The 21265-nt window shown below is 43.9% G+C and overlaps 1 protein-coding gene across 1 annotated transcript; it reads right to left on the reverse strand.

Annotated features, from left to right (window-relative positions):
* Window positions 1-1916: 1916 nt before the first annotated feature.
* On the reverse strand, window positions 1917-19593 carry Dck (deoxycytidine kinase). The gene is made up of 7 exons (XM_004665306.2): window positions 19497-19593; window positions 13840-13955; window positions 8925-9118; window positions 6985-7132; window positions 4942-5057; window positions 3889-3979; window positions 1917-2398 (listed from the first exon to the last, which is right to left on the reverse strand). Exons 1-7 carry the CDS (start codon window positions 19585-19587, stop codon window positions 2372-2374), a joined length of 783 nt encoding a protein of 260 aa, XP_004665363.2. The 5' UTR covers window positions 19588-19593; the 3' UTR covers window positions 1917-2371.
* Window positions 19594-21265: the final 1672 nt, after the last annotated feature.

The raw sequence follows: 21265 nt of genomic DNA on the forward strand, positions 1-21265 counted from the left end.
TCTCTTTCTCCTTGCAAATTAAAAAAAAAAAAAAAAGTTGTCATTCAATGAGTTTACTCTCACTACACAGATTTCAGAGAAATTAAACTTATTTACTGACAAATATTTAACTAAGAAGGCAAATTCATCTATGCCAAACAAAAAGAAAATGTTAGACCTAAGACAATTTATTTCTGGTTATTACAGACTTGAATGTGAGCCCCTTTTCAGTAGATTTTGGACTGCTTAAGGCAGTGAATAAGCACATTTCAATATGAAACCAAAACCCTCATAGAAATGAAAAATTATAGTTTCAAAATAGAAGTGATTCTTCCTCATTCCAAAAGATCACAATTTTTCTAAAATTTTATATAGAAGGGATAAGTACATGGGGCAAATGCTACACATCTTAACTTAGGGAAAGCAGCTGTAAAGATGACTCAGTAGGTAAAAGTGCTTGGTACACAAGCTTGAAGGGCTGAGAGAGCCTGAGCCATCATAAACCCAATCCCCAGGACGTTTGTAAGAAGTGGGTATGACCACGTGTACCTATAACCCCAGTCCTGTGGGAGGCAAAGACTACAGTATCACTGGGGCTTGCTGACTGGGTAGGTGAGGGGAGAGTTAGGGGACCATAGCTCTGGGTTCAATGGAGACTCCTTCTCAAGAAAACAAAGAGCTATAGGGAAGGACACCAGACTTTTCTGGCCCCCTAGGCAAATGGGGCTCATGCATCAGCACACACATACATACACGTGCATGCACACACATATAGACTCACACACACACACAAAAAAAAACTAAAACTAATTATAAATAGAGCCAAGATGAATCCAAGATCCTTACAGCTAACCATGAAAAAGCATGACTAGGAGCTTTCAACCACCCCTGAATGTGTTCACTTTATTTGCTAGTTTGACAAAAAAGGAAGAAAAAAAATTAACACTTTCATAAAATACTACATATAAAGCAAAATCATTTTTATCAGTAATTTCTCATGGTGAGGGACTTATGATAAAGTCCTACAAAGCAAGGCAATCTATGAGGCATGATCACACACTATCACCTCAGAAATATGATTTTTATTTAACTTTAGATGAGCAGACTGTAGTTTCTGTGAACAGCAAGGTAAGAGGAGGCAATGAGAGGTGGACTGTGTGGACTACGCTGAGGTACCCACCGGGCTTCAGTCTCTTGTGTGACTTGTGACCATTGTGAAAGGAAAGGACTTGTTCTCAAGGCAGGACTAACAGAGGAAAACTGAAAGCATCGCTATGTATCAAAATTCAGAAAGATTTAGGAAAAATTATAGTTCCACTTCCACCTCAAAGGATTTCAAGAAAATCCTAATTTAAATATTTTTAAGTGTAATAAGAACATTCCCCTCCAAAATAATACTCTGAGAAAAGCAAGAAATTATTTAAGTTCCATGTAAAATGAATCATTATAATACTCATGTAGTATCTTAGCTACCTTTTTAGTAAGAAAGTCTTCCTAATTCTCACAATCCCATGTAAAGGATAAAAGGAATACCATCCATTCACAGATGAAGAAACAAAGATGAGAAACGATTAAATCCTTACAAAATAGGTAACACCATTATCAAGGTGGGAACAGCGTTTAGCCTGCTCCTCTACAAACGTGCTATAGACAGATTAATAAATACCAGTCAGGTGACACTACACTTGGCCTTATCTTGGACATTAGCTTGGGTGGAAGGGCAGTCACATGATCAACATTAGTCAGAATTTCAGGGGCTAGAGACGTGACTCAGTGGTAAACATCTGTCCAGCTTGTGCAAGGCCCCGGATCAATTTCCATCACAACCAAAGGTGGAGAAGGATGAAAGATACCTACCCCTAGAAAACTAAGTAATTCTCAAATTTCACTTTCAACCATTAACAGGGACACCAATTTACATGGACACACACTAGATGTAACATAAAAGTTTCCAGTTAAACTGGTTTATTTACTAAATGTCTGTTTTTTTAAAGTCAGGAAGCTGTGCATGGTGGCACACATCTTTAATCCCGGCAGAAGTAGGAGGGTCACCATGAGTTCAAGGCCACCCTGAGACTACATAGTGAATTCCAGGTCAGCCTGAGCTAGAGAAACACCCTACCCTGAAAACCCCGCGCCCCCCCCCCCCAAAAAAAGGAAAAGAAAAGAAGGGAATCAAAGCTTTACATAGAATTCATCTAAAACAACAAACAAAATTTTTTTTCCCTTGAAACAAAAGTGGTTAATAGTTAATAGCTTGAATTTATAAAGACTCTTGTATGAAAACTGAACTGTGAAGACATACAAAACTGAAGTGACTGGAACCACTTAGTTGCCTGTAGCTCCAGCGGAATATCTGGGAACACTTGGTTGCCTGTAGTCTTCAGTAACATCACAAAGTACTCAAAAATTCTTTGACCTGAAGGAAGAAAAAAAAAACTATTTATATAACTCCCTAACTAATTTGAGCTATCAAGCATTCATTTTCCTATAAGGGTATGTAGCAGTCTAAGTATATAAATAAGTTTATTGCAATGCCCCAGCATTTACTTTCCAAGGAAATAGTGTTAAATGCTTAGAAGTAAAAGGTAACTAGCCTAAAAAGTCATAATGGGAACTACCTGATTTACATCTAAGATTGATGCAATTCTAAAACGAAATGTTTTAAGTGATGCAATTCTAAAGCATCTATAACGGGGTTTTTTCATGAATGTGTGATATTTGGGGTGTATGATGTGTGTCGTATGTATGGTATGTGCACAGATACACGTGTTTCATGCTGTGTGTGGAAGCCAGAGAAGAGCGACAGGTATCGTTCTCTACCGCTTCTTCTCATGTTTTCTTGAGATGGGATCTCTCTCTCAACCCAGAGCTGCTGTCAGTGACCCCAAGAGATTTTCTGATCTCCATCAGACTAACACAGATCACTGTAACCACCCTCTGAAGGATAAATAAGTAAATTAAGACCATTGTTTCAGCTCAGGCTTCAAATCTAGAACTGAAAGTCAAGACCAGAATCTGAGCATCCTAATGTTCTCCATAGGTGTAAATGTTTCTTAATGAATGTTTCCTAGTGCAGCTTTCCTGGGTTTTTTTTTGTTTTTCTTTTTGGTGTGGGGGAGCAGGGGCATGTATGTGTATAAGTGTTAGGGGATCAGGCCTACAATCTCAGGCTAGAGAGATGGCTCAGCAGTTAAAGAGGTTTGTTTGCAAAGCCTGGCAGGCCACGCTCAATGTCCCAGGTACCATACAAAGCCCTATGCACGAGGCAGCACATCCATCTGTAATTTGTTTACAGTGGCAGGAGGCCCCAAAACACCCATTCTCATTCTCTTCATCTTTCTTTTTCTCATAAATGTCTATGTTTATTTTTATCTATTTATTTGAAAGCAGAGAGAGACAGAAGGCCTCCAGCCACTGCAAAGGAGCTCTAGAGCATGCACCACACCACTGTGCACGTGGCTTGCGTGGGTCTGGGAGAATCACACCCAGGTCATTAGGCTTTGCAAGCAAGCGCCTTAACCCCTGAGCCATGTCTCCAGCTTGATAAATAAAATTTTCAAAAAAGACAAAAAGAAAAACCAAGCCAAGTGTGGTGTCACACACCTTTAATCCCAGCACTTGGAAGGCAGAGGTAGAAGGAGTGCCATGAGTTCAAGGCCACCCTGAGACTACATAGTAAACCAGGGCTAGAGGGAAACTCGACCTCAAAAAAAACAGGAAAAAAAACAAAAAAAAACAAAAAACCTATGATCTCACATATGCTTGGCAAGTACTTTATCACTGAGCTATACCCCAACCTTACTGATGTAATTTTATGTTAGTTTTTCTGTAAGAAAGTTGTTCAAAAGTTAGTATAGTTTATAGACAAGACAAAATATACAATAGCATTCATTTCTGGAAACCTACCTTTTCAACCAGACTGTCATGTTTGTCTTTAAAGTCTTCATTAACATCTAGTGTTAGGACAGGCACCTCCTGGAGATAATCAAAGTTGGTTCTGTTTAAAGAGATGAACAAAATTAGAAAATCTGTTAAAGAAAAAGGTGAAAAATTCATTCTACTACCAGAAAAGTAAGTTTTTTCACCATTTTATACTAAAATCATTCTTTGTTAACATGACTACCAGTTCCTTCTTTTGCATGTAGATTTGCTATTGGTAAATAAGAATCTCATGTACAAAATACATAAAATAGGCATTATGACATACAATTCACCTAAAAAATATGGTGAAGGGCTGCCTGCAAAGCCTAAGGACCCAGGTTCAACCCCCGAACCCCATGTAAGCCAGGGGCAAGGGTGACACGTGTGCACAGGGTGGCACACACACCTGACGTCTGACTGCGGTGGCTAGAGGCCCTGAAACACCAACTTTCTCTCTCTCATAAGAAATAAGATAAAATTTTTTTAAGATATGGTGAAGAAGAGTTTTTGCATTTTAAACACGAGGGCTAGTTATAAGCCTAGTGATACAGTGCTTGCCTCTCATATACAAGCCTGTGCTTCTAACAGTGACAAAAAATAGAAAAGAACCCTAAAACTCAGAGAAATAACTTAGAGACTCAGTGACTGCCAGTCAAGCTTATGTCATCAAAAGAGACTGCAATGCAGTCGGGAGGCATCCTCAGTGAGGTGGCCTGACCGCACCGCGACCCGGGACAGCAGGGCCTGAACCATAAAAAGCTGCTAAATGACGTTCTAGGCAGGTAGCGCACCCAGCCTGGACGCTGGAGAGGTGCACGTGAGCAGGTTGGGATGGGTGGGATACAGCAGGCAGCTCAGCATCTCATCAAGGAAATCAACCCTATTTCAATAAAGAGAATCAAGATCCACAAGCGAACCTGGTGAAATCAATAAATACATGGCTAAAAACTTTTCATGTTGCTGAACATTCCAAACTCCGGATTAAAACTTGACAAAGGTAATCCAAACAAGTAGCAAATAAAAACAAGGAAGCCTTACTTCAGGGTTCTGTGCAGGAGCCAGCTTTCGTGTTTATAATGAAGCTTCTCTAGGTACTCGAGAGGAATGCCTTGCTCCTCACTTCGTCCTCGTAAATATATCCTATTTAAGCATTTCTAAAAGCAAGCAGTAAGAAAACATAATGGCTGACTGTTCTTGTCTGGTGACATTAAAATTTCCTTCTCTACAAGGGCTGGGAAAATGATTCAATGGATAAAGTGCTCACAGCTCAGGATGGAATAACCAAGTTTGACCTACAGAGCCCACAAAACAAAAAAGTCAGAAGCTGTAACGGGCGTCTGTAATCTCGCACAGGATGCTGGTGCTGGCAGCAAGACGCGGGCACAGAGACCAAGCTCATTTCCCAACTACTTACCCGCTAGGTAGCGAGGCTGCCGTAGAACTCCTAATAACCCTGCCTCCACCACCTGAGTACTAAGATTGAAGGTGTGCACCATCACGCTGGGTTCTTTTCATTTACTTTATGTGTGTATGTGTATGCGTGTTTGTTCATGAGTGTGGGTGCAGGCGCACGTGTGCCATGACACATACATGAGGTCACGGACAACATTCAGGCGTCAATCCCCACTTTCCCCCTCCTTTGCAGCTGGTCTCCTGTGGTTCACTGCTGCTCTTGCCAGGCTAGCTGGCCCCTGAGCTTCTAGCAAATTCTCCAGTCCCCTTCTCTCTAGAGACCTGGTTTGAACTACAAATACATGCCATCAGCCAGGCATAGTGGCACACACCTTTAATCCCAGCACTCAGGAGGCAGAGGTAGGAGGATCACCGTGAGTTCAAGGCCACCCTGAGACTCCATAGTGAATTCCAGGTCAGCCTGGGCTAGAGTGAAACGCTACCTCAAAAAGCCAAAAAAATAAGTAGGTGCCACAGTGTCTGGATGTTTCATGGGTGCTGGGGTTCCGTACTCAAGTACTCTCACCTGCAAAGCAAGTACTTTATCCACTACAACATCTCCCCAGCCTATACCCAGTGCTTTCAGACATTTGTACCTAGCATTTTTATAATTACAAACCATAATTGGTTGTAAAAAAAATAAGTGAGTTTCAAGAGTATAACTGCTAAATTCTGCCTTACTTTCCAGTGAAGTAGAGCAAAATGGTGCACTGGAACTAGAAGCCTGATGTCTCTCAGAGTTCAGCTCCAGTGCTGTCCGCACCCTAGTAACTCTGGCCGAAAGTCATGGTATTTGTATTCATCACAGCCTGCCCTGCATATGGCCAGGGAGAGAGAGGACGACATCAGAGACACAGTAGACACCCAACTCTAGAAAGCTCCCTCCCAGGTCTAAGACAATCGTGTACTTATGGAAGGCCTCCACTGATCTTCCTGAATTCATTAACAAGACGCATACTCAAGCAGCTCTCCTAACTGAGAATGGCAAGAGCCCTCTAGTTGTTTTTCAGGTGTAGCTATCACTATCCTGTTCCAAGTCACAAACCGCCATAAGAAGTCTTAAAATGAACCTCTGTCCATTCTGTGTCACCAGAACTAAAGTCAAAAATAAGGAAAACATCCCAAACCCCACTTCATTAAGTTTTCTTCATGTTTTTGGTTTTGGTTTTTTCAAGGTAAGGTCTCACTATAGCCCAGGCTGACCTGGCGCTCACGCTGTAGTCCCAGGCTAGCCTCAAACTCACAGCAATCCTCCTACTTCTGCCTCCTACCACTGATTACATGTGTGTGCCACCATGCCCAGCAAGCTTGTATTTTAGAAGTTGCTGGAGCAAGTTCCTTATTCTATCTCAGATGGATGAGAGAGTCTGAAAAAATTAGAAATATGGACAAAAAATTAAAATCCTCACTGGGGTGAGTAGAGATGGGCCTAAGGACCAAACCTGCCAAATGTGGACTTTTAGTCTGCTGACAAAGTCACATGCTCTCACCTGCACTGGGACAAGACTGCAAGTGAAGAGCTGGCGGGCTGGTGTTGAATTAAATTGCCTTCATAACACACCTCTGAAAAGATTTCCAGATGTTAACTTAAATTGCCAACAAAGGAAATAAATTCCTACTGGGTCTCACCTCTGGAGTGGCTCGAAGATAAATGATTCCATCCAACTCAAGGCTGTAGCCAAACTGGCTGTTCATCCAGTCATGCCAGTCTTGGTAGATGGTCCACTCTGTCTCATTCATGCATTCAGAGTCATACAGGTTAGATGCAAAGATATACCTGGAGGAGAATCAACAGATACACCACTTCAAACAAACACAGAAATAGAAAAAGGGGGCTAGGATGGAGAGATGGCTTAGCGGTTAAGACGCATGCCTGCGAAGCCTAAGGACCCAGGTTCAATTCTGCAGGTCCCTTCCACATAAGCCAGATGCACATAGTGGCGCATGCATATGGAGTTCATTTGCAGTGGCTAGAAGTCCTGGTGCGCCCATCCTCTCTCTCCCACTGCTCTCTCTCTCTTTCTCTAACTGTAATAAATAAATAAAAATAAAATCTTTAAAAAAAGAAAAAGGGGGCTAGAGAGATATGGCTCAGCAGTTAAAGGCACTTGCTTGCAAGCCTGATAGCAGTGGTTCAATTCCTGAGTATCCACATAAAGGCAGATACACAAAGTAGTACATGAGTCTGGAGTTCATTTGCAGTGGCAAAAGACCCTGGCATGCATATACAAATACATACTCTCTCTACCCCTCTCCCTCCCTCTATCTCTGTCACAAATAAATAAAAATATTTAATTTTTTTGTAAATTTTTTTATGACAGAGAGAGAAAATTTGTGCGCCAGGGTCTCCAGCCACTGCAATCCAACTCCAGATAAGTGTGGCACCTTGTACACATGTGCAACTTTGCATGGTTGTATCACCTTGTGTGTCTGCCTTACCTGAGACATGGAGAGTCAAACACGGATCCTTAGGCTTTGCGCGCAAGCGCCTTAACTGCTAAGCCATCTCTCTAGCCCAATAAAAATATTTTTTTTAAAAGTTTGAAGACAGGCTGGAGAGATGGCTTAGCGGTTAAGCGCTGCCTGTGAAGCCTAAGGACCCCGGTTTGAGGCTCAATTCTCCAGGACCCACGTCAGCCAGATGCACAAGGGGGCGCAGGCGTCTGCAGTTCGTTTGAAGTAGCTGGAAGCCCTGGTGCACCCGTTCTCTCTCTCTTTCTCTCTCACTCTATCTCTGTCTGTCACTCTCAAATAAATAAACAACAAAAAAAATTTTTTTTAAAAAGTTTGTGGGTCATGGTGATGCACACCTTTAATCCCAGCACTTGGGGAGGCAAACAGGAAAGAGGATCACTTGTGAGTTCAAAGCCAGCTTGAAACTAGAGTGAGTTCCAGGTTAGCTTGGGCTAAAGAGAGACCCTACCTCAAAAAATCCAAAAAAAAAAAAAAAAAAAAAAGAAAAGAAAGCCAAAAAGACGTTTTCTAGGCTGGGAAACTAGTTCAATGGTTAAACACACTTGCTTACACAGAGTGCTGGTCCAGGTTCAATCACCAAACCATCCACATATGCCAGACACAAAAAGTGGCACAGGCATCTGGCATTCACGTGCAGTAGCAAGAGTTCCTGGCATGCCTATAGTGCACATACACACACAGATAAGTGCCAATAAATAAATGAAAAGGGAGGGAGGGCGAAGGCAAGAAAAGTTTATTAAAAGCTACAAATTAAGCTGGGCATGGTGGCACAGGCCTTTAATCCCAGCACTCTGGAGGCAGTGGTAGGAGAATTGCCCTGAGTTCAAAGCCAGCCTGAGACTAGAGTGAATTCAGGTCAGCCTGGACTAGATCCTACCTCAAAAAAAAAAAGCAATTGCAAATTTGAATTAGATGGCCACTGTATTTTCTATAGATGCTAGAAATTACCAATGGTAGAAGTTTCTAATGTCATTAGTATTAAATGTTATATTCTATCTTAAATTTCCAATCCAGTATCTCCTACTCAGAGAAAAAAAAAAATGTCTAGTTAAAAGCTGTGACTCCAAACAGCCAAGTATAAACCACTTACTTACCGGTCACTGTACACAGATCTTTCAAAAAACAGTACAGGTTTCTCGGCGTCTTTGAGCTTGCCATTGAGGGCAGCAAGCTGGGCTCGGATCCGACTGAGACAAGCGTAAGATTGGAAGGTAAAAGACCATCGTTCAGGTTTTTCATACATCATTTGAAGAACATTCCCACCACTTTTCTGAGATGTTGTCAATTCCTATTTTAAATTTAAGATACAAAAAATAAATTTAATAGTTAATAGGGCAGTTTTAACTTTTTAAGAGGCCCAAGAAAGAAATTACATAAATAAATGTATTGTTTTTAGCAAAAACAAAACCATTCCCCACTTTTCCAGGAATATGTTTCGCGTGTGTGTGTGGTATATGTGCGAGTGTACACATGCATCTGTGCACAGCTGTGTGGATGGGAGGAGATCAGAGGTCATCACTGGGTTTCTTCCTCAATCATTCTCTTCTTTATGTACTTAAACAGGGACTCCTGCTAAACTTAAGCTACACTGAAGCTACTCTAGACGATCCTCCTGTCTGTCTCCCAAGCACTGGTATTACAGGAACACACTGCACAGCCGACATTTACATGGGTGCTGGGGATTCGAACTCGAGTCTTCATGCTTGCACAGGAAGCACGTTATCAAATGAGCAAGCCCCTCCCAGATATTTTAAAGTTACCTGAGGTCTGAAACTTTTGGTCTTTCTCACATGTTCACAAACAACCGCAGAAGAAATTGCTTGTCAAAAAGAGGACTATTCAAAGACTTAACAGTCAATATTTAAAAGCTGAATAAAAATATTTAAATTTATGTTTTTTTCAAATGGAAAAACCAAGTAATACTGTATTTGTATGTCCTCTTCATGAAAATCAGCTATATCCAAGAAATTTATGCCTCCATCAAGGGAAGAGACGCTGCCAGCTTGTCAGCCCCATCATTCCCTGAGGACTTTCTAAGAGCCCTCATTTATAGCAGACGCTTCACTTACAATGGACATTGAGTCCTCACAAACCAGTTCTGAGCTGCCCAGAGAAAGTAATTCTCTGTACCTTTTTTGTTTCTGAGACAGGGTCATGTCTGCATAGTGAGTCATGTCTCACTATACACACATGACTGGTCTTGAACTCATGACCTTCGTAACTCAGACCCCAAGTGCTGTAATTATAGATATGGGTCACCATACCTGGCTCCATGGTATCTCTTTAATGGCTTGTTTGTTTTGTTTTTCTAAGTAGGGTCTCACTGTAGCCCAGGCTGACCTGGAATTCACTATGTAGTCTCAAGCTCACAGAGATCCTCCTACCTCTGCCTCTCAAGCACTGGGATTAAAGGCGTGCACCACCATGCAGGGCTAATGACACCTGAATGCCTTGATGTAATTATTACGGTAGGAACAATCAAACTGTATACTGCTGTAGCAAGTAGGACTTATCTCTAGGGGCTAAGGTTATGACTAAGTTTTATTCTTTTAAGATAATCAACATTTTCTTAACTGCAAATACTGCAAAGACATTTCTTTATAAAATCAAAAGGCTAGGGCTGAGGAAATGGCTCAGCAGTTAAAGGTGCTTCCTTGCAAAGCCTGCCGGCTAAGTTCAATTCCCCAACTGTCACATAAAGCCAGATGCACAATGTTGTGCATTCATATGGGGTGTGTTTGCAATAGCAAAAGACCCTGACATGACCATGGAGAGCAGTGTAGTTAGCGGTAATTTCTACTCTGACCTCCCAGATTCAGACCTACTGCAGCTTTTATGACTACACTATTTTACATCAAGTACAGATTAGGACTAAGATAAGTAAAAAATAGAAGTATCAAGATACAGGACTGGAGAGATGGCTTAGCGGTTAAGGCACTTGCCTGCAAAGCCAAAGGACCCAGGCTCAATTCCCCAGGACCCACATAAGCCAGGTGCACATGGTGGCACGTACACCTTTCCAAGTTCCTTTGCCATGGTTAGAGGCCCTGGCAAACCATTCTCTCTATCTCTCTGTCTCCCTCTCCCTAATTATAAAACAAAAAATTCAAAAAAAAAACCCACTATTCTATTGCTTCAGATAAGTGAAACATGTATTTTATACCTTCTTTTCTCAAATTTCTCACTGGCTTCTTACTTAAAAAATTTTTTTAATAAAAGTAAAATAGTATTGGTAATACATGTTAAGTTAGCCATTCTACAATGTGCATATATATAGTCTTCAAAACATGTATACCAAAAATTTTGGCTCTATTTAAAACTGTAATTTTAAAAAGTATAGGAATTGGACTGGAGGGAATGGCTTAGCAGTTAAGACATTTGTCTGCAAAGCCAAAGAACCCAGGTTCAATTCCCCAGGGCCCACGTTAGCCAGATGCACAAGGTGATGCAGGCATCTGGAGTTTGTTTGCAGAGGCTGAAGGCCCTGGTGCACCTACATTCATTCTCTCTTTCTCTCAAATAAATAAAAACAAACAAAAAAGCAGAACAGTATCTCATAACAATGACCTATAAGAATTCAACTCACATAACGATTGAATAAGTCCTGCAGCATTTGATTTAAAAAAAAAAATCAACTCCGGGCTGGAGAAATGGCTTATCTGTTAAGGCACTTGCCTGTAAAGCCTAAGGACCCAGACTGGACTCCCCAACACTCAGTTAAGCCAAATGCATAAGGTAGAGTGTGTGTTTTGAGTTCATTTGCAGTGACTAGAGGTCCTAGCATACCCATTCTCTCTCTCTCTCCCTCCCTATCTCTGTAGTAAATAAGTAAAAGTAAAATAAAGTAAAAATTTAATAAAAAATCCAACTCAATAAAAAAATTATGTAGCAGGCTGGAAGGATGACTTAGCAGTTAAAGCATTCACCTGCAAAGCCTAAGGACCCAAGTTCGATTTCCCAGTACCTATATAAGCCAGATGCACAAGGGGTACATGAGTCTGGAGCTCCTTTGCAGTGGCTGGATGCCCTGGCATGCCTATTCTGTCTATCTGTCTCTCAAAATGGATAAGTATTTAAAAAAAAAAAAAGTATGTAGGGCTGGACAAACAGCTCAACAGTTAAGGCATTTGCCTGCAAAGTCTAACGACCCAAGTTCAATTCCCTGGTACCCACATAAAGCCAGAATCACAAAGTGGCACATGCATCTGGAGTGTGTTTGGGGCGGGGGGAGGCCCAGACACGCCCATCGCCAATCTCCCCTCTCTCTCTTACTCTCTCTCTTCTATCTCCCTTTGCTTGCACATAAACAAAAATAATTTTTTAAAGTATGTGATGGAAAGATCTCCATAACAATCGATGGGTCTCCAAAATGACAGAGGGGGGCTGGAAAGCGGTTAAGGCATTTGCCTGCAAAGCCAAAGAATCTCGGTTCAATTCCCCAGGACCCACGTAAGCCAGATGCACAAGGTGGCGCACGCGTCTAGAGTTCGTTTGCAGTGGCTGAAGGCCCTGGCATGCCCATTCTCTCTCTCTCCCTGTCCCCCTGTGTCTTTCTCTCTCTCAAATAAGTAAACAATAAAATATTTTTTTTAAATGACAGAGGGGCCGGGCGTGGTGGCGCACACCTTTAATCCCAGCACTCAGGAGGCAGAGGTAGGAGGATCACCGTGAGTTCAAGGCCACCCTGAGACTCCATAGTGAATTCAGGTCAGCCTGGGCTAGAGTGAGACCCTACTTCGAAAAAAAAAAAAAAAAAAGACAGAGGGGCTGGAGAAAGGGCTTTGCAGTTAAGGTGCTTGCCTGCAAAGTCTAAGGACCTGCGTTCAATTCCCCAGTGCTCACATACAGCCAGATGCACAAAGTATGACACGTGTCCCTGGAGATCACTGCAGCTGCTAGGGGCTCTGGCACACCTACCTTCTCTCTCTGCCTATAAATAAATACAAATATTTTTTAAAAATGATAAAGCAAGCAATTAAATCAAAACTTTGGACCTACATATCATAACTCACCAAATAAGGTACATTATTATTGTAAATAAACCTATAAATCAAAAATTGAGCACCTGGTGGCTTTATGAGTCGTCTTTCCCAGATGCAGAGGGCAGGGGAAAGGAAACCGCACAAGCACTTTGCAGCTTGCTATTCTGCCCAAATTGTTGGTAGATTACCATTTCAGCCACTAGGTGGCAGGTAAAGGCAAACAGCCAGCAGTAAGACAAGCCAAGCATGCAGGTGCCCCTTTAGCTACTGGGAAAAATAACCACCCCATCGCCCAGCTCCCCAGCAGCCAGCCACAGCCCGGAGGGTAATATCTACAGTAGAAATGGACAACGCTGGGTCTCAAGACACTGCATTTTTTCTTGCTGACCATATTCTAAGAAAAACAGGCAACTCACATTATAATCCCCAAAAATAGATCAGACATATAGGTTTGGATAAGGAATTCAGGGGTATGGTGGTGCAAGCCTTTAATCCCAGCACTTGGGAGGCACAGGTAGGAGAATCACCGACATACGAGGTCAGCCTGAGTTAGAATGAGACCCTACCTCAAAAAAAAAAAAAAAAAAAAACCAAGTTTTCTTTTTTTGGCTGGAGAGATGCCTTAGCGGTTAAGGTGCTTGCCTGTGAAGCCTAAGGACCCATGTTCGACTCTCCAAGTCCCACATGAGCCAGACACAAGGTTGTGCATGCATCTGGAATTCAACTGCAGTAGCTGGAGGCCATGGCATGCTAATTCTCTCTCGTGCCCCCTCGCATTTCAAAAGGGGGACAGCCTGTTGGGCTTGCCTCAGAAAAAAGCATGTCAACTTGAAACCCTTTAAAACAGTACACATATTAAATGCATAGCTCCAGAAATCTTTACACCCATGTAGCTACTATCAGATAAAGACACAGACCTGAAGCTAGATTTGAACATTCTATTGTAAAAGGAAAATAAAAAGAGCAAGTGGTTGATTCTTTAATCTAAAAGGTTTTGCATTTTATTCACTTAAATTTTACCTCATACCTCAAATTCATCTTGAGTATTCTGAACATTGCACCATCTGGCAACAGGTTCAGGAACCACTTCCCAGTCTTCACACACCTGTTTAAGGATATTCACAAATGTTGACTTCCCTGCAGCTGTGAGAGAGGAAAAGTGGAACTGAGGAAGGAAACATGTCACAAAGACAAAATAAACAAGGCGACTAGTCAGGAGAACAAAACCGTTATCGGCTTTTACAAGATTTATAACAACAAACTATACGTGTGCACCCAAACAGTTTCCTAGACTTTCATCTATTTCTCTGTGCACGTGTGTGTTCATGTGTGTGGGGCACACTTGTGTATGCAGGTGCTGTGTGGAGGCCAGAGATAGAAGCATGTGTTCACAGCACTCCCCACATGACTTTCTTGAGTCGGGCTCTCTCAGCTAGGCTGGGAAGCCCCAGAGACGCCGCCGTGGCCGCCTAGGCGCTGGGACCACAGATGTAAGCCATCAGTCCCGGCACGCTGCATGGGGACTGGGGAGCCAAACTCCCACTGCAGGCTTGAGTGGCAAGCAGTCTAGCAACTAAGCCACCTTCCCAGTCCCTCTTAATATGTTTTAAAAAAATAAAAATGAAAACAAAAGGGGTTCCTAGTCACTCTGAACACATTTGCTGGTTATTTTTAGTTTAGCAAAGGCAAAGAACAGAGAAATTAAAAAATTGACGAAAGTTTAGGTAAGATGCTATGGTAGAAAAAAAAAAACACCTGGAATAGAGAGATGGTTCGGCGGTTATGACACTTGCCTGAAAAGCCGAAGGACCCACGTTCAGTTCCCCATTACCCACGTAAAGCCAGCTACACATGGTGGGCCCTGCATCTGGAGTTTGTTTACAGTGGCTAGAGGCCTTGGCATGCCCAATCTCGCTCTCTCTTTCTTCCTCCCTCTCTGTGTCTCATAAATAAATAAAATATTTTTAAAAAAACAGAGTTCCATTCTCCAGTACCCACGTAAATTAATGAAAGTATTTTAAATTTATATTCTTTAAAAATCCTAGGCTGACAGGGGGTGGAAAGATCATAAAAGAGCCACAGGTTGGGATATCATACCCAGAGGCATTGCCTCCCCCCAGTAACTGCTACTCCCCCAGCCCATAACCCACAACCCCATGGAATACCAGCAACTCCACCGAGGGGCCCCTGTGGCATGGGGGCAGGGCGGAGGGAAAAGACAGTACCAACACTTGACGTATCTACACAAAGTATGTTCTCAATTTTTTTTAAAAAAATCCTAGACTGGGGAGATGGCCCAGAGGTTAAAGACGCTTGCTTGTAAAGCCTGCCAGCTGGGTTCAATTCCCCAGTACTCACATAAAGCCAGACGCACAAAGCAGCGCATGCACCTAAAGCTAGTGTATAGTGGCAAGAGGACCTGGTGCTCACGTTCTCACTCTTTCTCTGTGCTGGCAAATAAACAGTTCTTTTTAACATTAGGATAAAAAAATGTGAGCTACCATACCAGGCTTAAACACACACACACACACACACAATTTTCTTTCCACAAACTATTAGGCTGGGTTCTCTCTACCTCACTTTTTCAGTTTTGTGTTCTACCAAACCCTTACAAAAAAAACAGAGAGAAAGGCACTTTATTTTTCACTCATTATTCATTATTTTTCTGAGGCCTCTGAGTGGAGGGGGATAGCTCATGTATAATCAGGACATATGGTCACTATTAAAATGAATCAGCAATATATTACATGTAATAACAGTGACAGCCTAGGCCTGATATCTAAGAGGGTACAGCAATACTCCTTCTGATCTCCACACCCTTTCTATCTGAAGTCACCAAATGTGGTGAACTTAGCTATCAATGGCCAATATAATACTCCTTCTGTCCCCCTCCTACTCCACTCATACCAGTTCTCCCCTCTTCATAAAGCGTGTTGAAAGATGGTAAAAAAGAACTCATCTTTCACGTGCAGAACTACATTCAAACCTCCAACATTACACAAGTCAAAAGGACAAAGAGCACACAAAGCAAATGGGAAGAGGAGAAATAAGGCAACAGAAAGAACAGTTCAAAAGCAAATATAAACTGGGCAAGGTGGGACATGCCTTTAATCCCAGCACTCAGGAGGCAGAGGCAGGATCATGGTGAAGTGAGTTCAAGGGCAACCTAAGACTACACAGTGAATCCCAGGTCAGCCTGGGCTACCTTAAAAAAAAAAAAAAAGCAAATATAAACCCTATTACCTCCAGAAAACAGTAGGAAAAAAAGTAAGGATAAAATGAAAGGTTATTTAATTGTGGGAAAAGCACTGGTGACCAAATTGTGTGTGGGAAGGGAAGGGAAAGCTTACATAATCTAAAGCATTTAGAATGATCATCACTCACTGAACCAGATGGACCCAAGAAAGGAGAACATGGGGTCAGAAAGGCACCAAGGAGCTTAGGTACTAACCCCTGCTCACGTCCGCTAGAGCCAGAAGGCACTAGGAGCACACTAACCCGGCTCACATCACCTAGAGCCGAAGGCAGCTTGTGATGATGCTTACAACCAGGAAAAGCTCACAGAGGCGGATTTTACACTTTTGAATAACCATTATATTTCGTTCAAGCTGAGCAACACCAGGGGACAATATCCAGTTCCTTAACTTCATGGGGTTGGTGAGAGCTGGAAAATAAACCAATGAATTAATATTCTATGCAAAGTATTAAAGTATGAAGAGTGAAGGGAAATAACAGATTTTTTGTTTATTTTGTTTTTGTTTTTTGAGGTAGGGTCTCGCTCTAGTCCAGGCTGACCTGAAATTCACTATGTAGTCTCAGGGTTGCCTCAAACTCACAGCGATCCTCCTACCTCTGCCTCCTGAGTGCTAGGATTAAAGGTGTGCACCACCACACCTGGCTAATTCTTAATGCTAAGCAGGTATTTATATTACGTAAGGGAGGATTTTAGTAACATGGAATATGAGAAAACAGGCTGAATGAGTATAAAGCTAATAATGAACAGGTAAACTTCAAATTTCAAGAACACAGGAAGTGTAAACTAGTCTCCACAAATTTAACAATTTGTATCTTAATAGTTTATGTGGACCTGGTGCCTACAGCGAAGAGGACATGATGGTACCCACTCAAGAACAACGGGAATAGCAAGTTCCAGAGGCTCCAGTATGAGGAGGACAAAAGATGGCAAGGAACACACTGCATCCAACTGCTGCCAAACAGAAATGGGAACCTCAGATTTTATTTTGTAAGTAAAGAACATAGAGGCTGAGGTAAAACCTCAAAAGCTACCTTTCCGAATTCTGTGAGTACCAACATTACATGATTGGAAGTCATCAGTGTGCAGGTCAGTGAGGAATTTTAAGCATTTTTATATACAAACACTACTCTGGAAATATTTTAAAGAAAATGGAGATGGAGTGACACATTAGTAAATTACTTCATATAAGTTCCAAGATATTGTACCACTGGAGCTGCTAGTAAATTATTTGAAATGCTGAGAAAAGATGCTTGGAGGTGGGGGTTGTAGATTTCTAGATATAAGTGGCCTAATTGCATCTAAAAGAAAGGGATGAATCCACTGTGGTACTAATTCTAAGGTGTTGTCCATTCAAATTTGCTTTTAAGATGACTTGTAAACTACCTATGGTCACATTTTTAACAACTAAGAGACTATGAGGAATCACGTTAGACATAAAGCCTCTGAGAACTTGTTCAGCTAAGAGGAAACTGAGGTCTCTTCCTGACCCACGTCACAATTCTGGGACATTAAAATCAACTTTTGCAGTGTTTCGCTTGCTTTCTTCTATTCTGAAAGCTTAAAGGACCTGCTCACATTGCATTTTAAAAACTATTTTTATGTATTTATTTGCAAGGGAAGGAGGGAGAGAGAATGAATGAGAACGGGCACCTCAAGGCCTCCCCAACCGCTGCAATCAAACTCCAGACACAAGCGCCCCCTAGTGCACTTGGTTTACATGGGTCCTTTGCTTTACAGACAAATGCCTTAACTGCTATGCCATACCTTCAGCCCCTACTTTGCTTTTTTTTTTTTTGTTTTTTTGTTTTTTGTTTTTTTGGTTTTCTAGGTAGGATTACACTCCAGCCCAGGCTGACCTGGAATTCACTATGTAGTCTCAGGGTGGCCTCGAACTCATAGCAATCCTCCTACCTCTGCCTCCCAAGTGCTGGGATTAAAGGTGGGCACCACACCTGGCTACTTTGCCTTTTTTTTAAAATTATTTATTTATTTAATTGAGAGCGACAGACACAGAGAGAAAGACATATAGAGGGAGAGAGAGAGAATGGGCGCGCCAGGGCTACCAGCCTCTGCAAACGAACTCCAGACACGTGCGCCCCCTTGTGCATCTGGCTAACGTGGGACCTGGGGAACCGAGCCTCGAACCGGGGTCCTTAAGCTTCACAGGCAAGCGCTTAACCGCTAAGCCATGTCTCCAGCCCTACTTTGCCTTTTTACTATATTACTAATTTTATTTGCAAGCAGAGACAGACAGAGAATGGACATGCCAGGGCCTCCAGTCACTGCAAATGGACTCCAGACAAATGCACCACTTTGTGCATTTGATTTTACTGGGAAATAGAACTCTAGTCCTTAGGTTCTGAAGGCAAGCACCTTAACCATGGAGCCGTTATCTGCAGCCCTCCCTTGCATTTTTAAAGGGACAGTGCTTTGAATGGTGGTAAGAATTAAAACATTTGCTGTATGCATGAATGGTCAGTACTCAACCTGCAGCCCCAAAATAAAAATTCTATCAAAACAAGAGGCGTACAAAATAAATTATCTTCATGTATGAAAATCGTCAAGAAAAAAAGTTAAAAACAGGAAGTAGCAACTTTCTTGGGGTAAGAAATGAAAAAGAATCGGAAATTCATGTTCATGCTGCAAAACTCTGCAAGGTGGTTCATCTCCGCCAGAGTCAAGGAATGAGACACTAGTGGTCTGTGAACCACAACCCAGTGTTTACTTGGATGTAGGGTATGGAAAGACGAACCTTACGCTATTAAAATCACTGAAAGCCTTTTCCTCTATATTCAAATGTCTATGTGGTTTCTTAATAACCGTTAGGGACAAAACGACTCAAATGTCCACAACTGGAAAACAATGTAAGGGAATATAATAACGTGAACAATATAATGTGAAGAATAAATAACGTAACAGTGAAACTACTATAGAAATAAGTAACACGTATGAATCTCAAAAACTAAATAAAGCATTCTCTGAAGACTAGAAACTACAGGACAGAAACAAGACTTGTAGGAATTGAAAAATAAAATCGGGTTGGCACTCTTCGGGTAGGGAAAGAGGGAAAAGTACAAAGAAGCCCAAAGGGAACTTCTGGGGATGGTGGCAACGATCTCTATCGCGTGGTGAGAAGACCAAGGGCGCGAAACCTCGCAGAGAAGATCCCCTGAAAAGGGCTTCACTTGTCTAGGTCACAGCCCAAGAACTGTAACTTCAGCGGAGGCGGCATTGGGGTGGGGGACAAAAAGAGGAGATTATCATCATATACGCTGTGCATATGCAAGCAAGCTGTCAATAAACTTAGTTTTTAAATTATGTAAGAAACAAAAAGAACGGAAAGGCAAGCAACGTAACCCCCACGAGAAAGAAAAGACGACGACCGGCCGGGGCACGGCGCTCCTGCAGAGGCCCGGCCCGCCGCTTACCGATGTTCCCCTCCACCGAGACCTTCTTGACGCGCGGCCCCTCCGAGCCCGCGGCGGGGGACGCGCACAGCCTCTTGGGCGGGGTGGCCATCGCGGACTCGGCCGGCGCGGCGGGGCTCGGGAGGGAGTCCGGCGGCCGGCACGACGCGCTGCGAGCCGCTCCGCCCGGCCCGGGAGCTGGCGCGCCCGCGGGACCCGCGCTTTGACTTTGGCGCGCGGAGACGGCGGCCGGGGGGCGGGGCGGGCCGGGCCTGGCCTCGGCTGCGGTCCCGCCCTCCGCCCGCCGGGATCGCCCTCGCCCGGCCCCTCGGGCTCCCCCGCCTTGCCCGAGCCCACGGAGAAACGAGCGCGAACGTGACGGCTGCGGAACCGACCGCCCACCCGGCCGCCCTCCTCGGCCTCGCCCGCCGCCCGCGGGCCCAGACGTCACTCGCGTCACGTGATTGGCAGGTAGGATCCGCCCACCCGGCGCCCGGACTCGGCCCCGCCCACCTGTCCCAGATGTCACTCGGGTCACGTGATGGGCAAGGTGGCTACGCCCCGCCCATCTCCCGCGGGCCCTGACGTCACTCGAGTCACGTGAGGAACAGAGGCCCCGCCCTCCCCCCAGTCACTTCTGATCGCGTCAGGGCGGGAGCGGGTCCTCTGCGGCCTCCGACACCGGCCGGTTTGCGGCACATCGGGTCACGCGCGCTCCGTGAAGGAAAGGACGTGCGCCGAGGGGCGTGGCAGACGTGAGGCGAGCCTATGGCGTGGCCCCTTCCCGCCGGGAAGCCCTTCTGAGCCCCTCCACCTCTTCCGCCTTCGGCATTGCGAGTCACGTGGGGCCGTGCTCCGCGCCTGCGCACTGGGAGCAGAGGGCGCGGCGAGCTGGGCGGAGAAGCGCGGGTCCCCGCCTGGCGCGAGAGTGCGGGCGGTGCCAGAGCCCTCAGCTTCCCGGGAAGCCCTCTGCGCTGATTGACGTGCCGTCCAGTGCCAAGCCACCCCTACGAGACGAAAACAACTCAAATCCCAGAGTCGGCCCCCCACACCACCCACAGGAAACGCTGTCCTGATCCCCACCCCCTTCTCTAACTTGGATGTTCATCTACGCTGTGTAATTACCGTGCCAGGTAGATTTCTCTGCAGCTTGACTGGCTTAACATGCATGGTCATTGACCCGGCACGTTACTGACATGCGTGATGTCAGCACCACCTGTGTGCGTATGTATGTGTGTGTATGTGTGTGTTTGTGTGTGTGTGTGTGTGTGTGTGTGTGTGTGTGTATGAAAAGTGCTTAGAAGATACTTTGGTGGGCATCATACATGCACTTAGCCAAACTTAGCAGGGGTACACTCCCAGAGCTCATGACCTCCCCCTCCATAGGCTTTTTACTAGGATTTCTGTGCCAGGCATGTATTCCCTCCCATGGAGAGGGCCTCCAGTCCAATTATAGCGGGTGGGTTTCCCCTGTAACCGACATGCCACTATGGCACCCATTCAGTCATGTGGCCTGGCTGTCAGATCTTAGTTTGCAAGGGTCCATTGCTGTTTAACACCGTTGATGACTTCTTTGCATGCAGCATAGCTCTTTCCAGTATTGTGACAGTCAGCAGGAAGGTTTCCAGTTTGATTTCTCAGTGACCTGCAGTCCAAGCATGCTGTCCATCTTTTCTGAGAGTCACTTAGCCAAGAAGTACTGATGCTTTTGTGGGTCTTTGTGGAAACCCCATTTGGGGATTTATTTTTTTTGGGGGGGGGGGACTTCAAGGTAAGGTCTCACTCTAGCT

Source organism: Jaculus jaculus, chromosome 11 (assembly GCF_020740685.1).
Source record: "Jaculus jaculus isolate mJacJac1 chromosome 11, mJacJac1.mat.Y.cur, whole genome shotgun sequence".
In the NCBI taxonomy this organism is placed as follows: domain Eukaryota; kingdom Metazoa; phylum Chordata; class Mammalia; order Rodentia; family Dipodidae; genus Jaculus; species Jaculus jaculus.

What these genes read in the sequence shown, in the direction of transcription:
- Dck (XM_004665306.2), bottom strand. Translation starts at nt 19,587, where the DNA reads ATGGCCACCCCGCCCAAGAGGCTGTGCGCGTCCCCCGCCGCGGGCTCG. An exon ending in ATCTTCGAGCCACTCCAGAG is followed by an intron (nt 5,058 to 6,984) that starts GTGAGACCCAGT and finishes GCTTGCTTTTAG; the next exon opens with AAATGCTTAAATAGGATATA. An exon ending in CTCCTGCACAGAACCCTGAA is followed by an intron (nt 3,980 to 4,941) that starts GTAAGGCTTCCT and finishes CTCTTTAAACAG; the next exon opens with AACCAACTTTGATTATCTCC.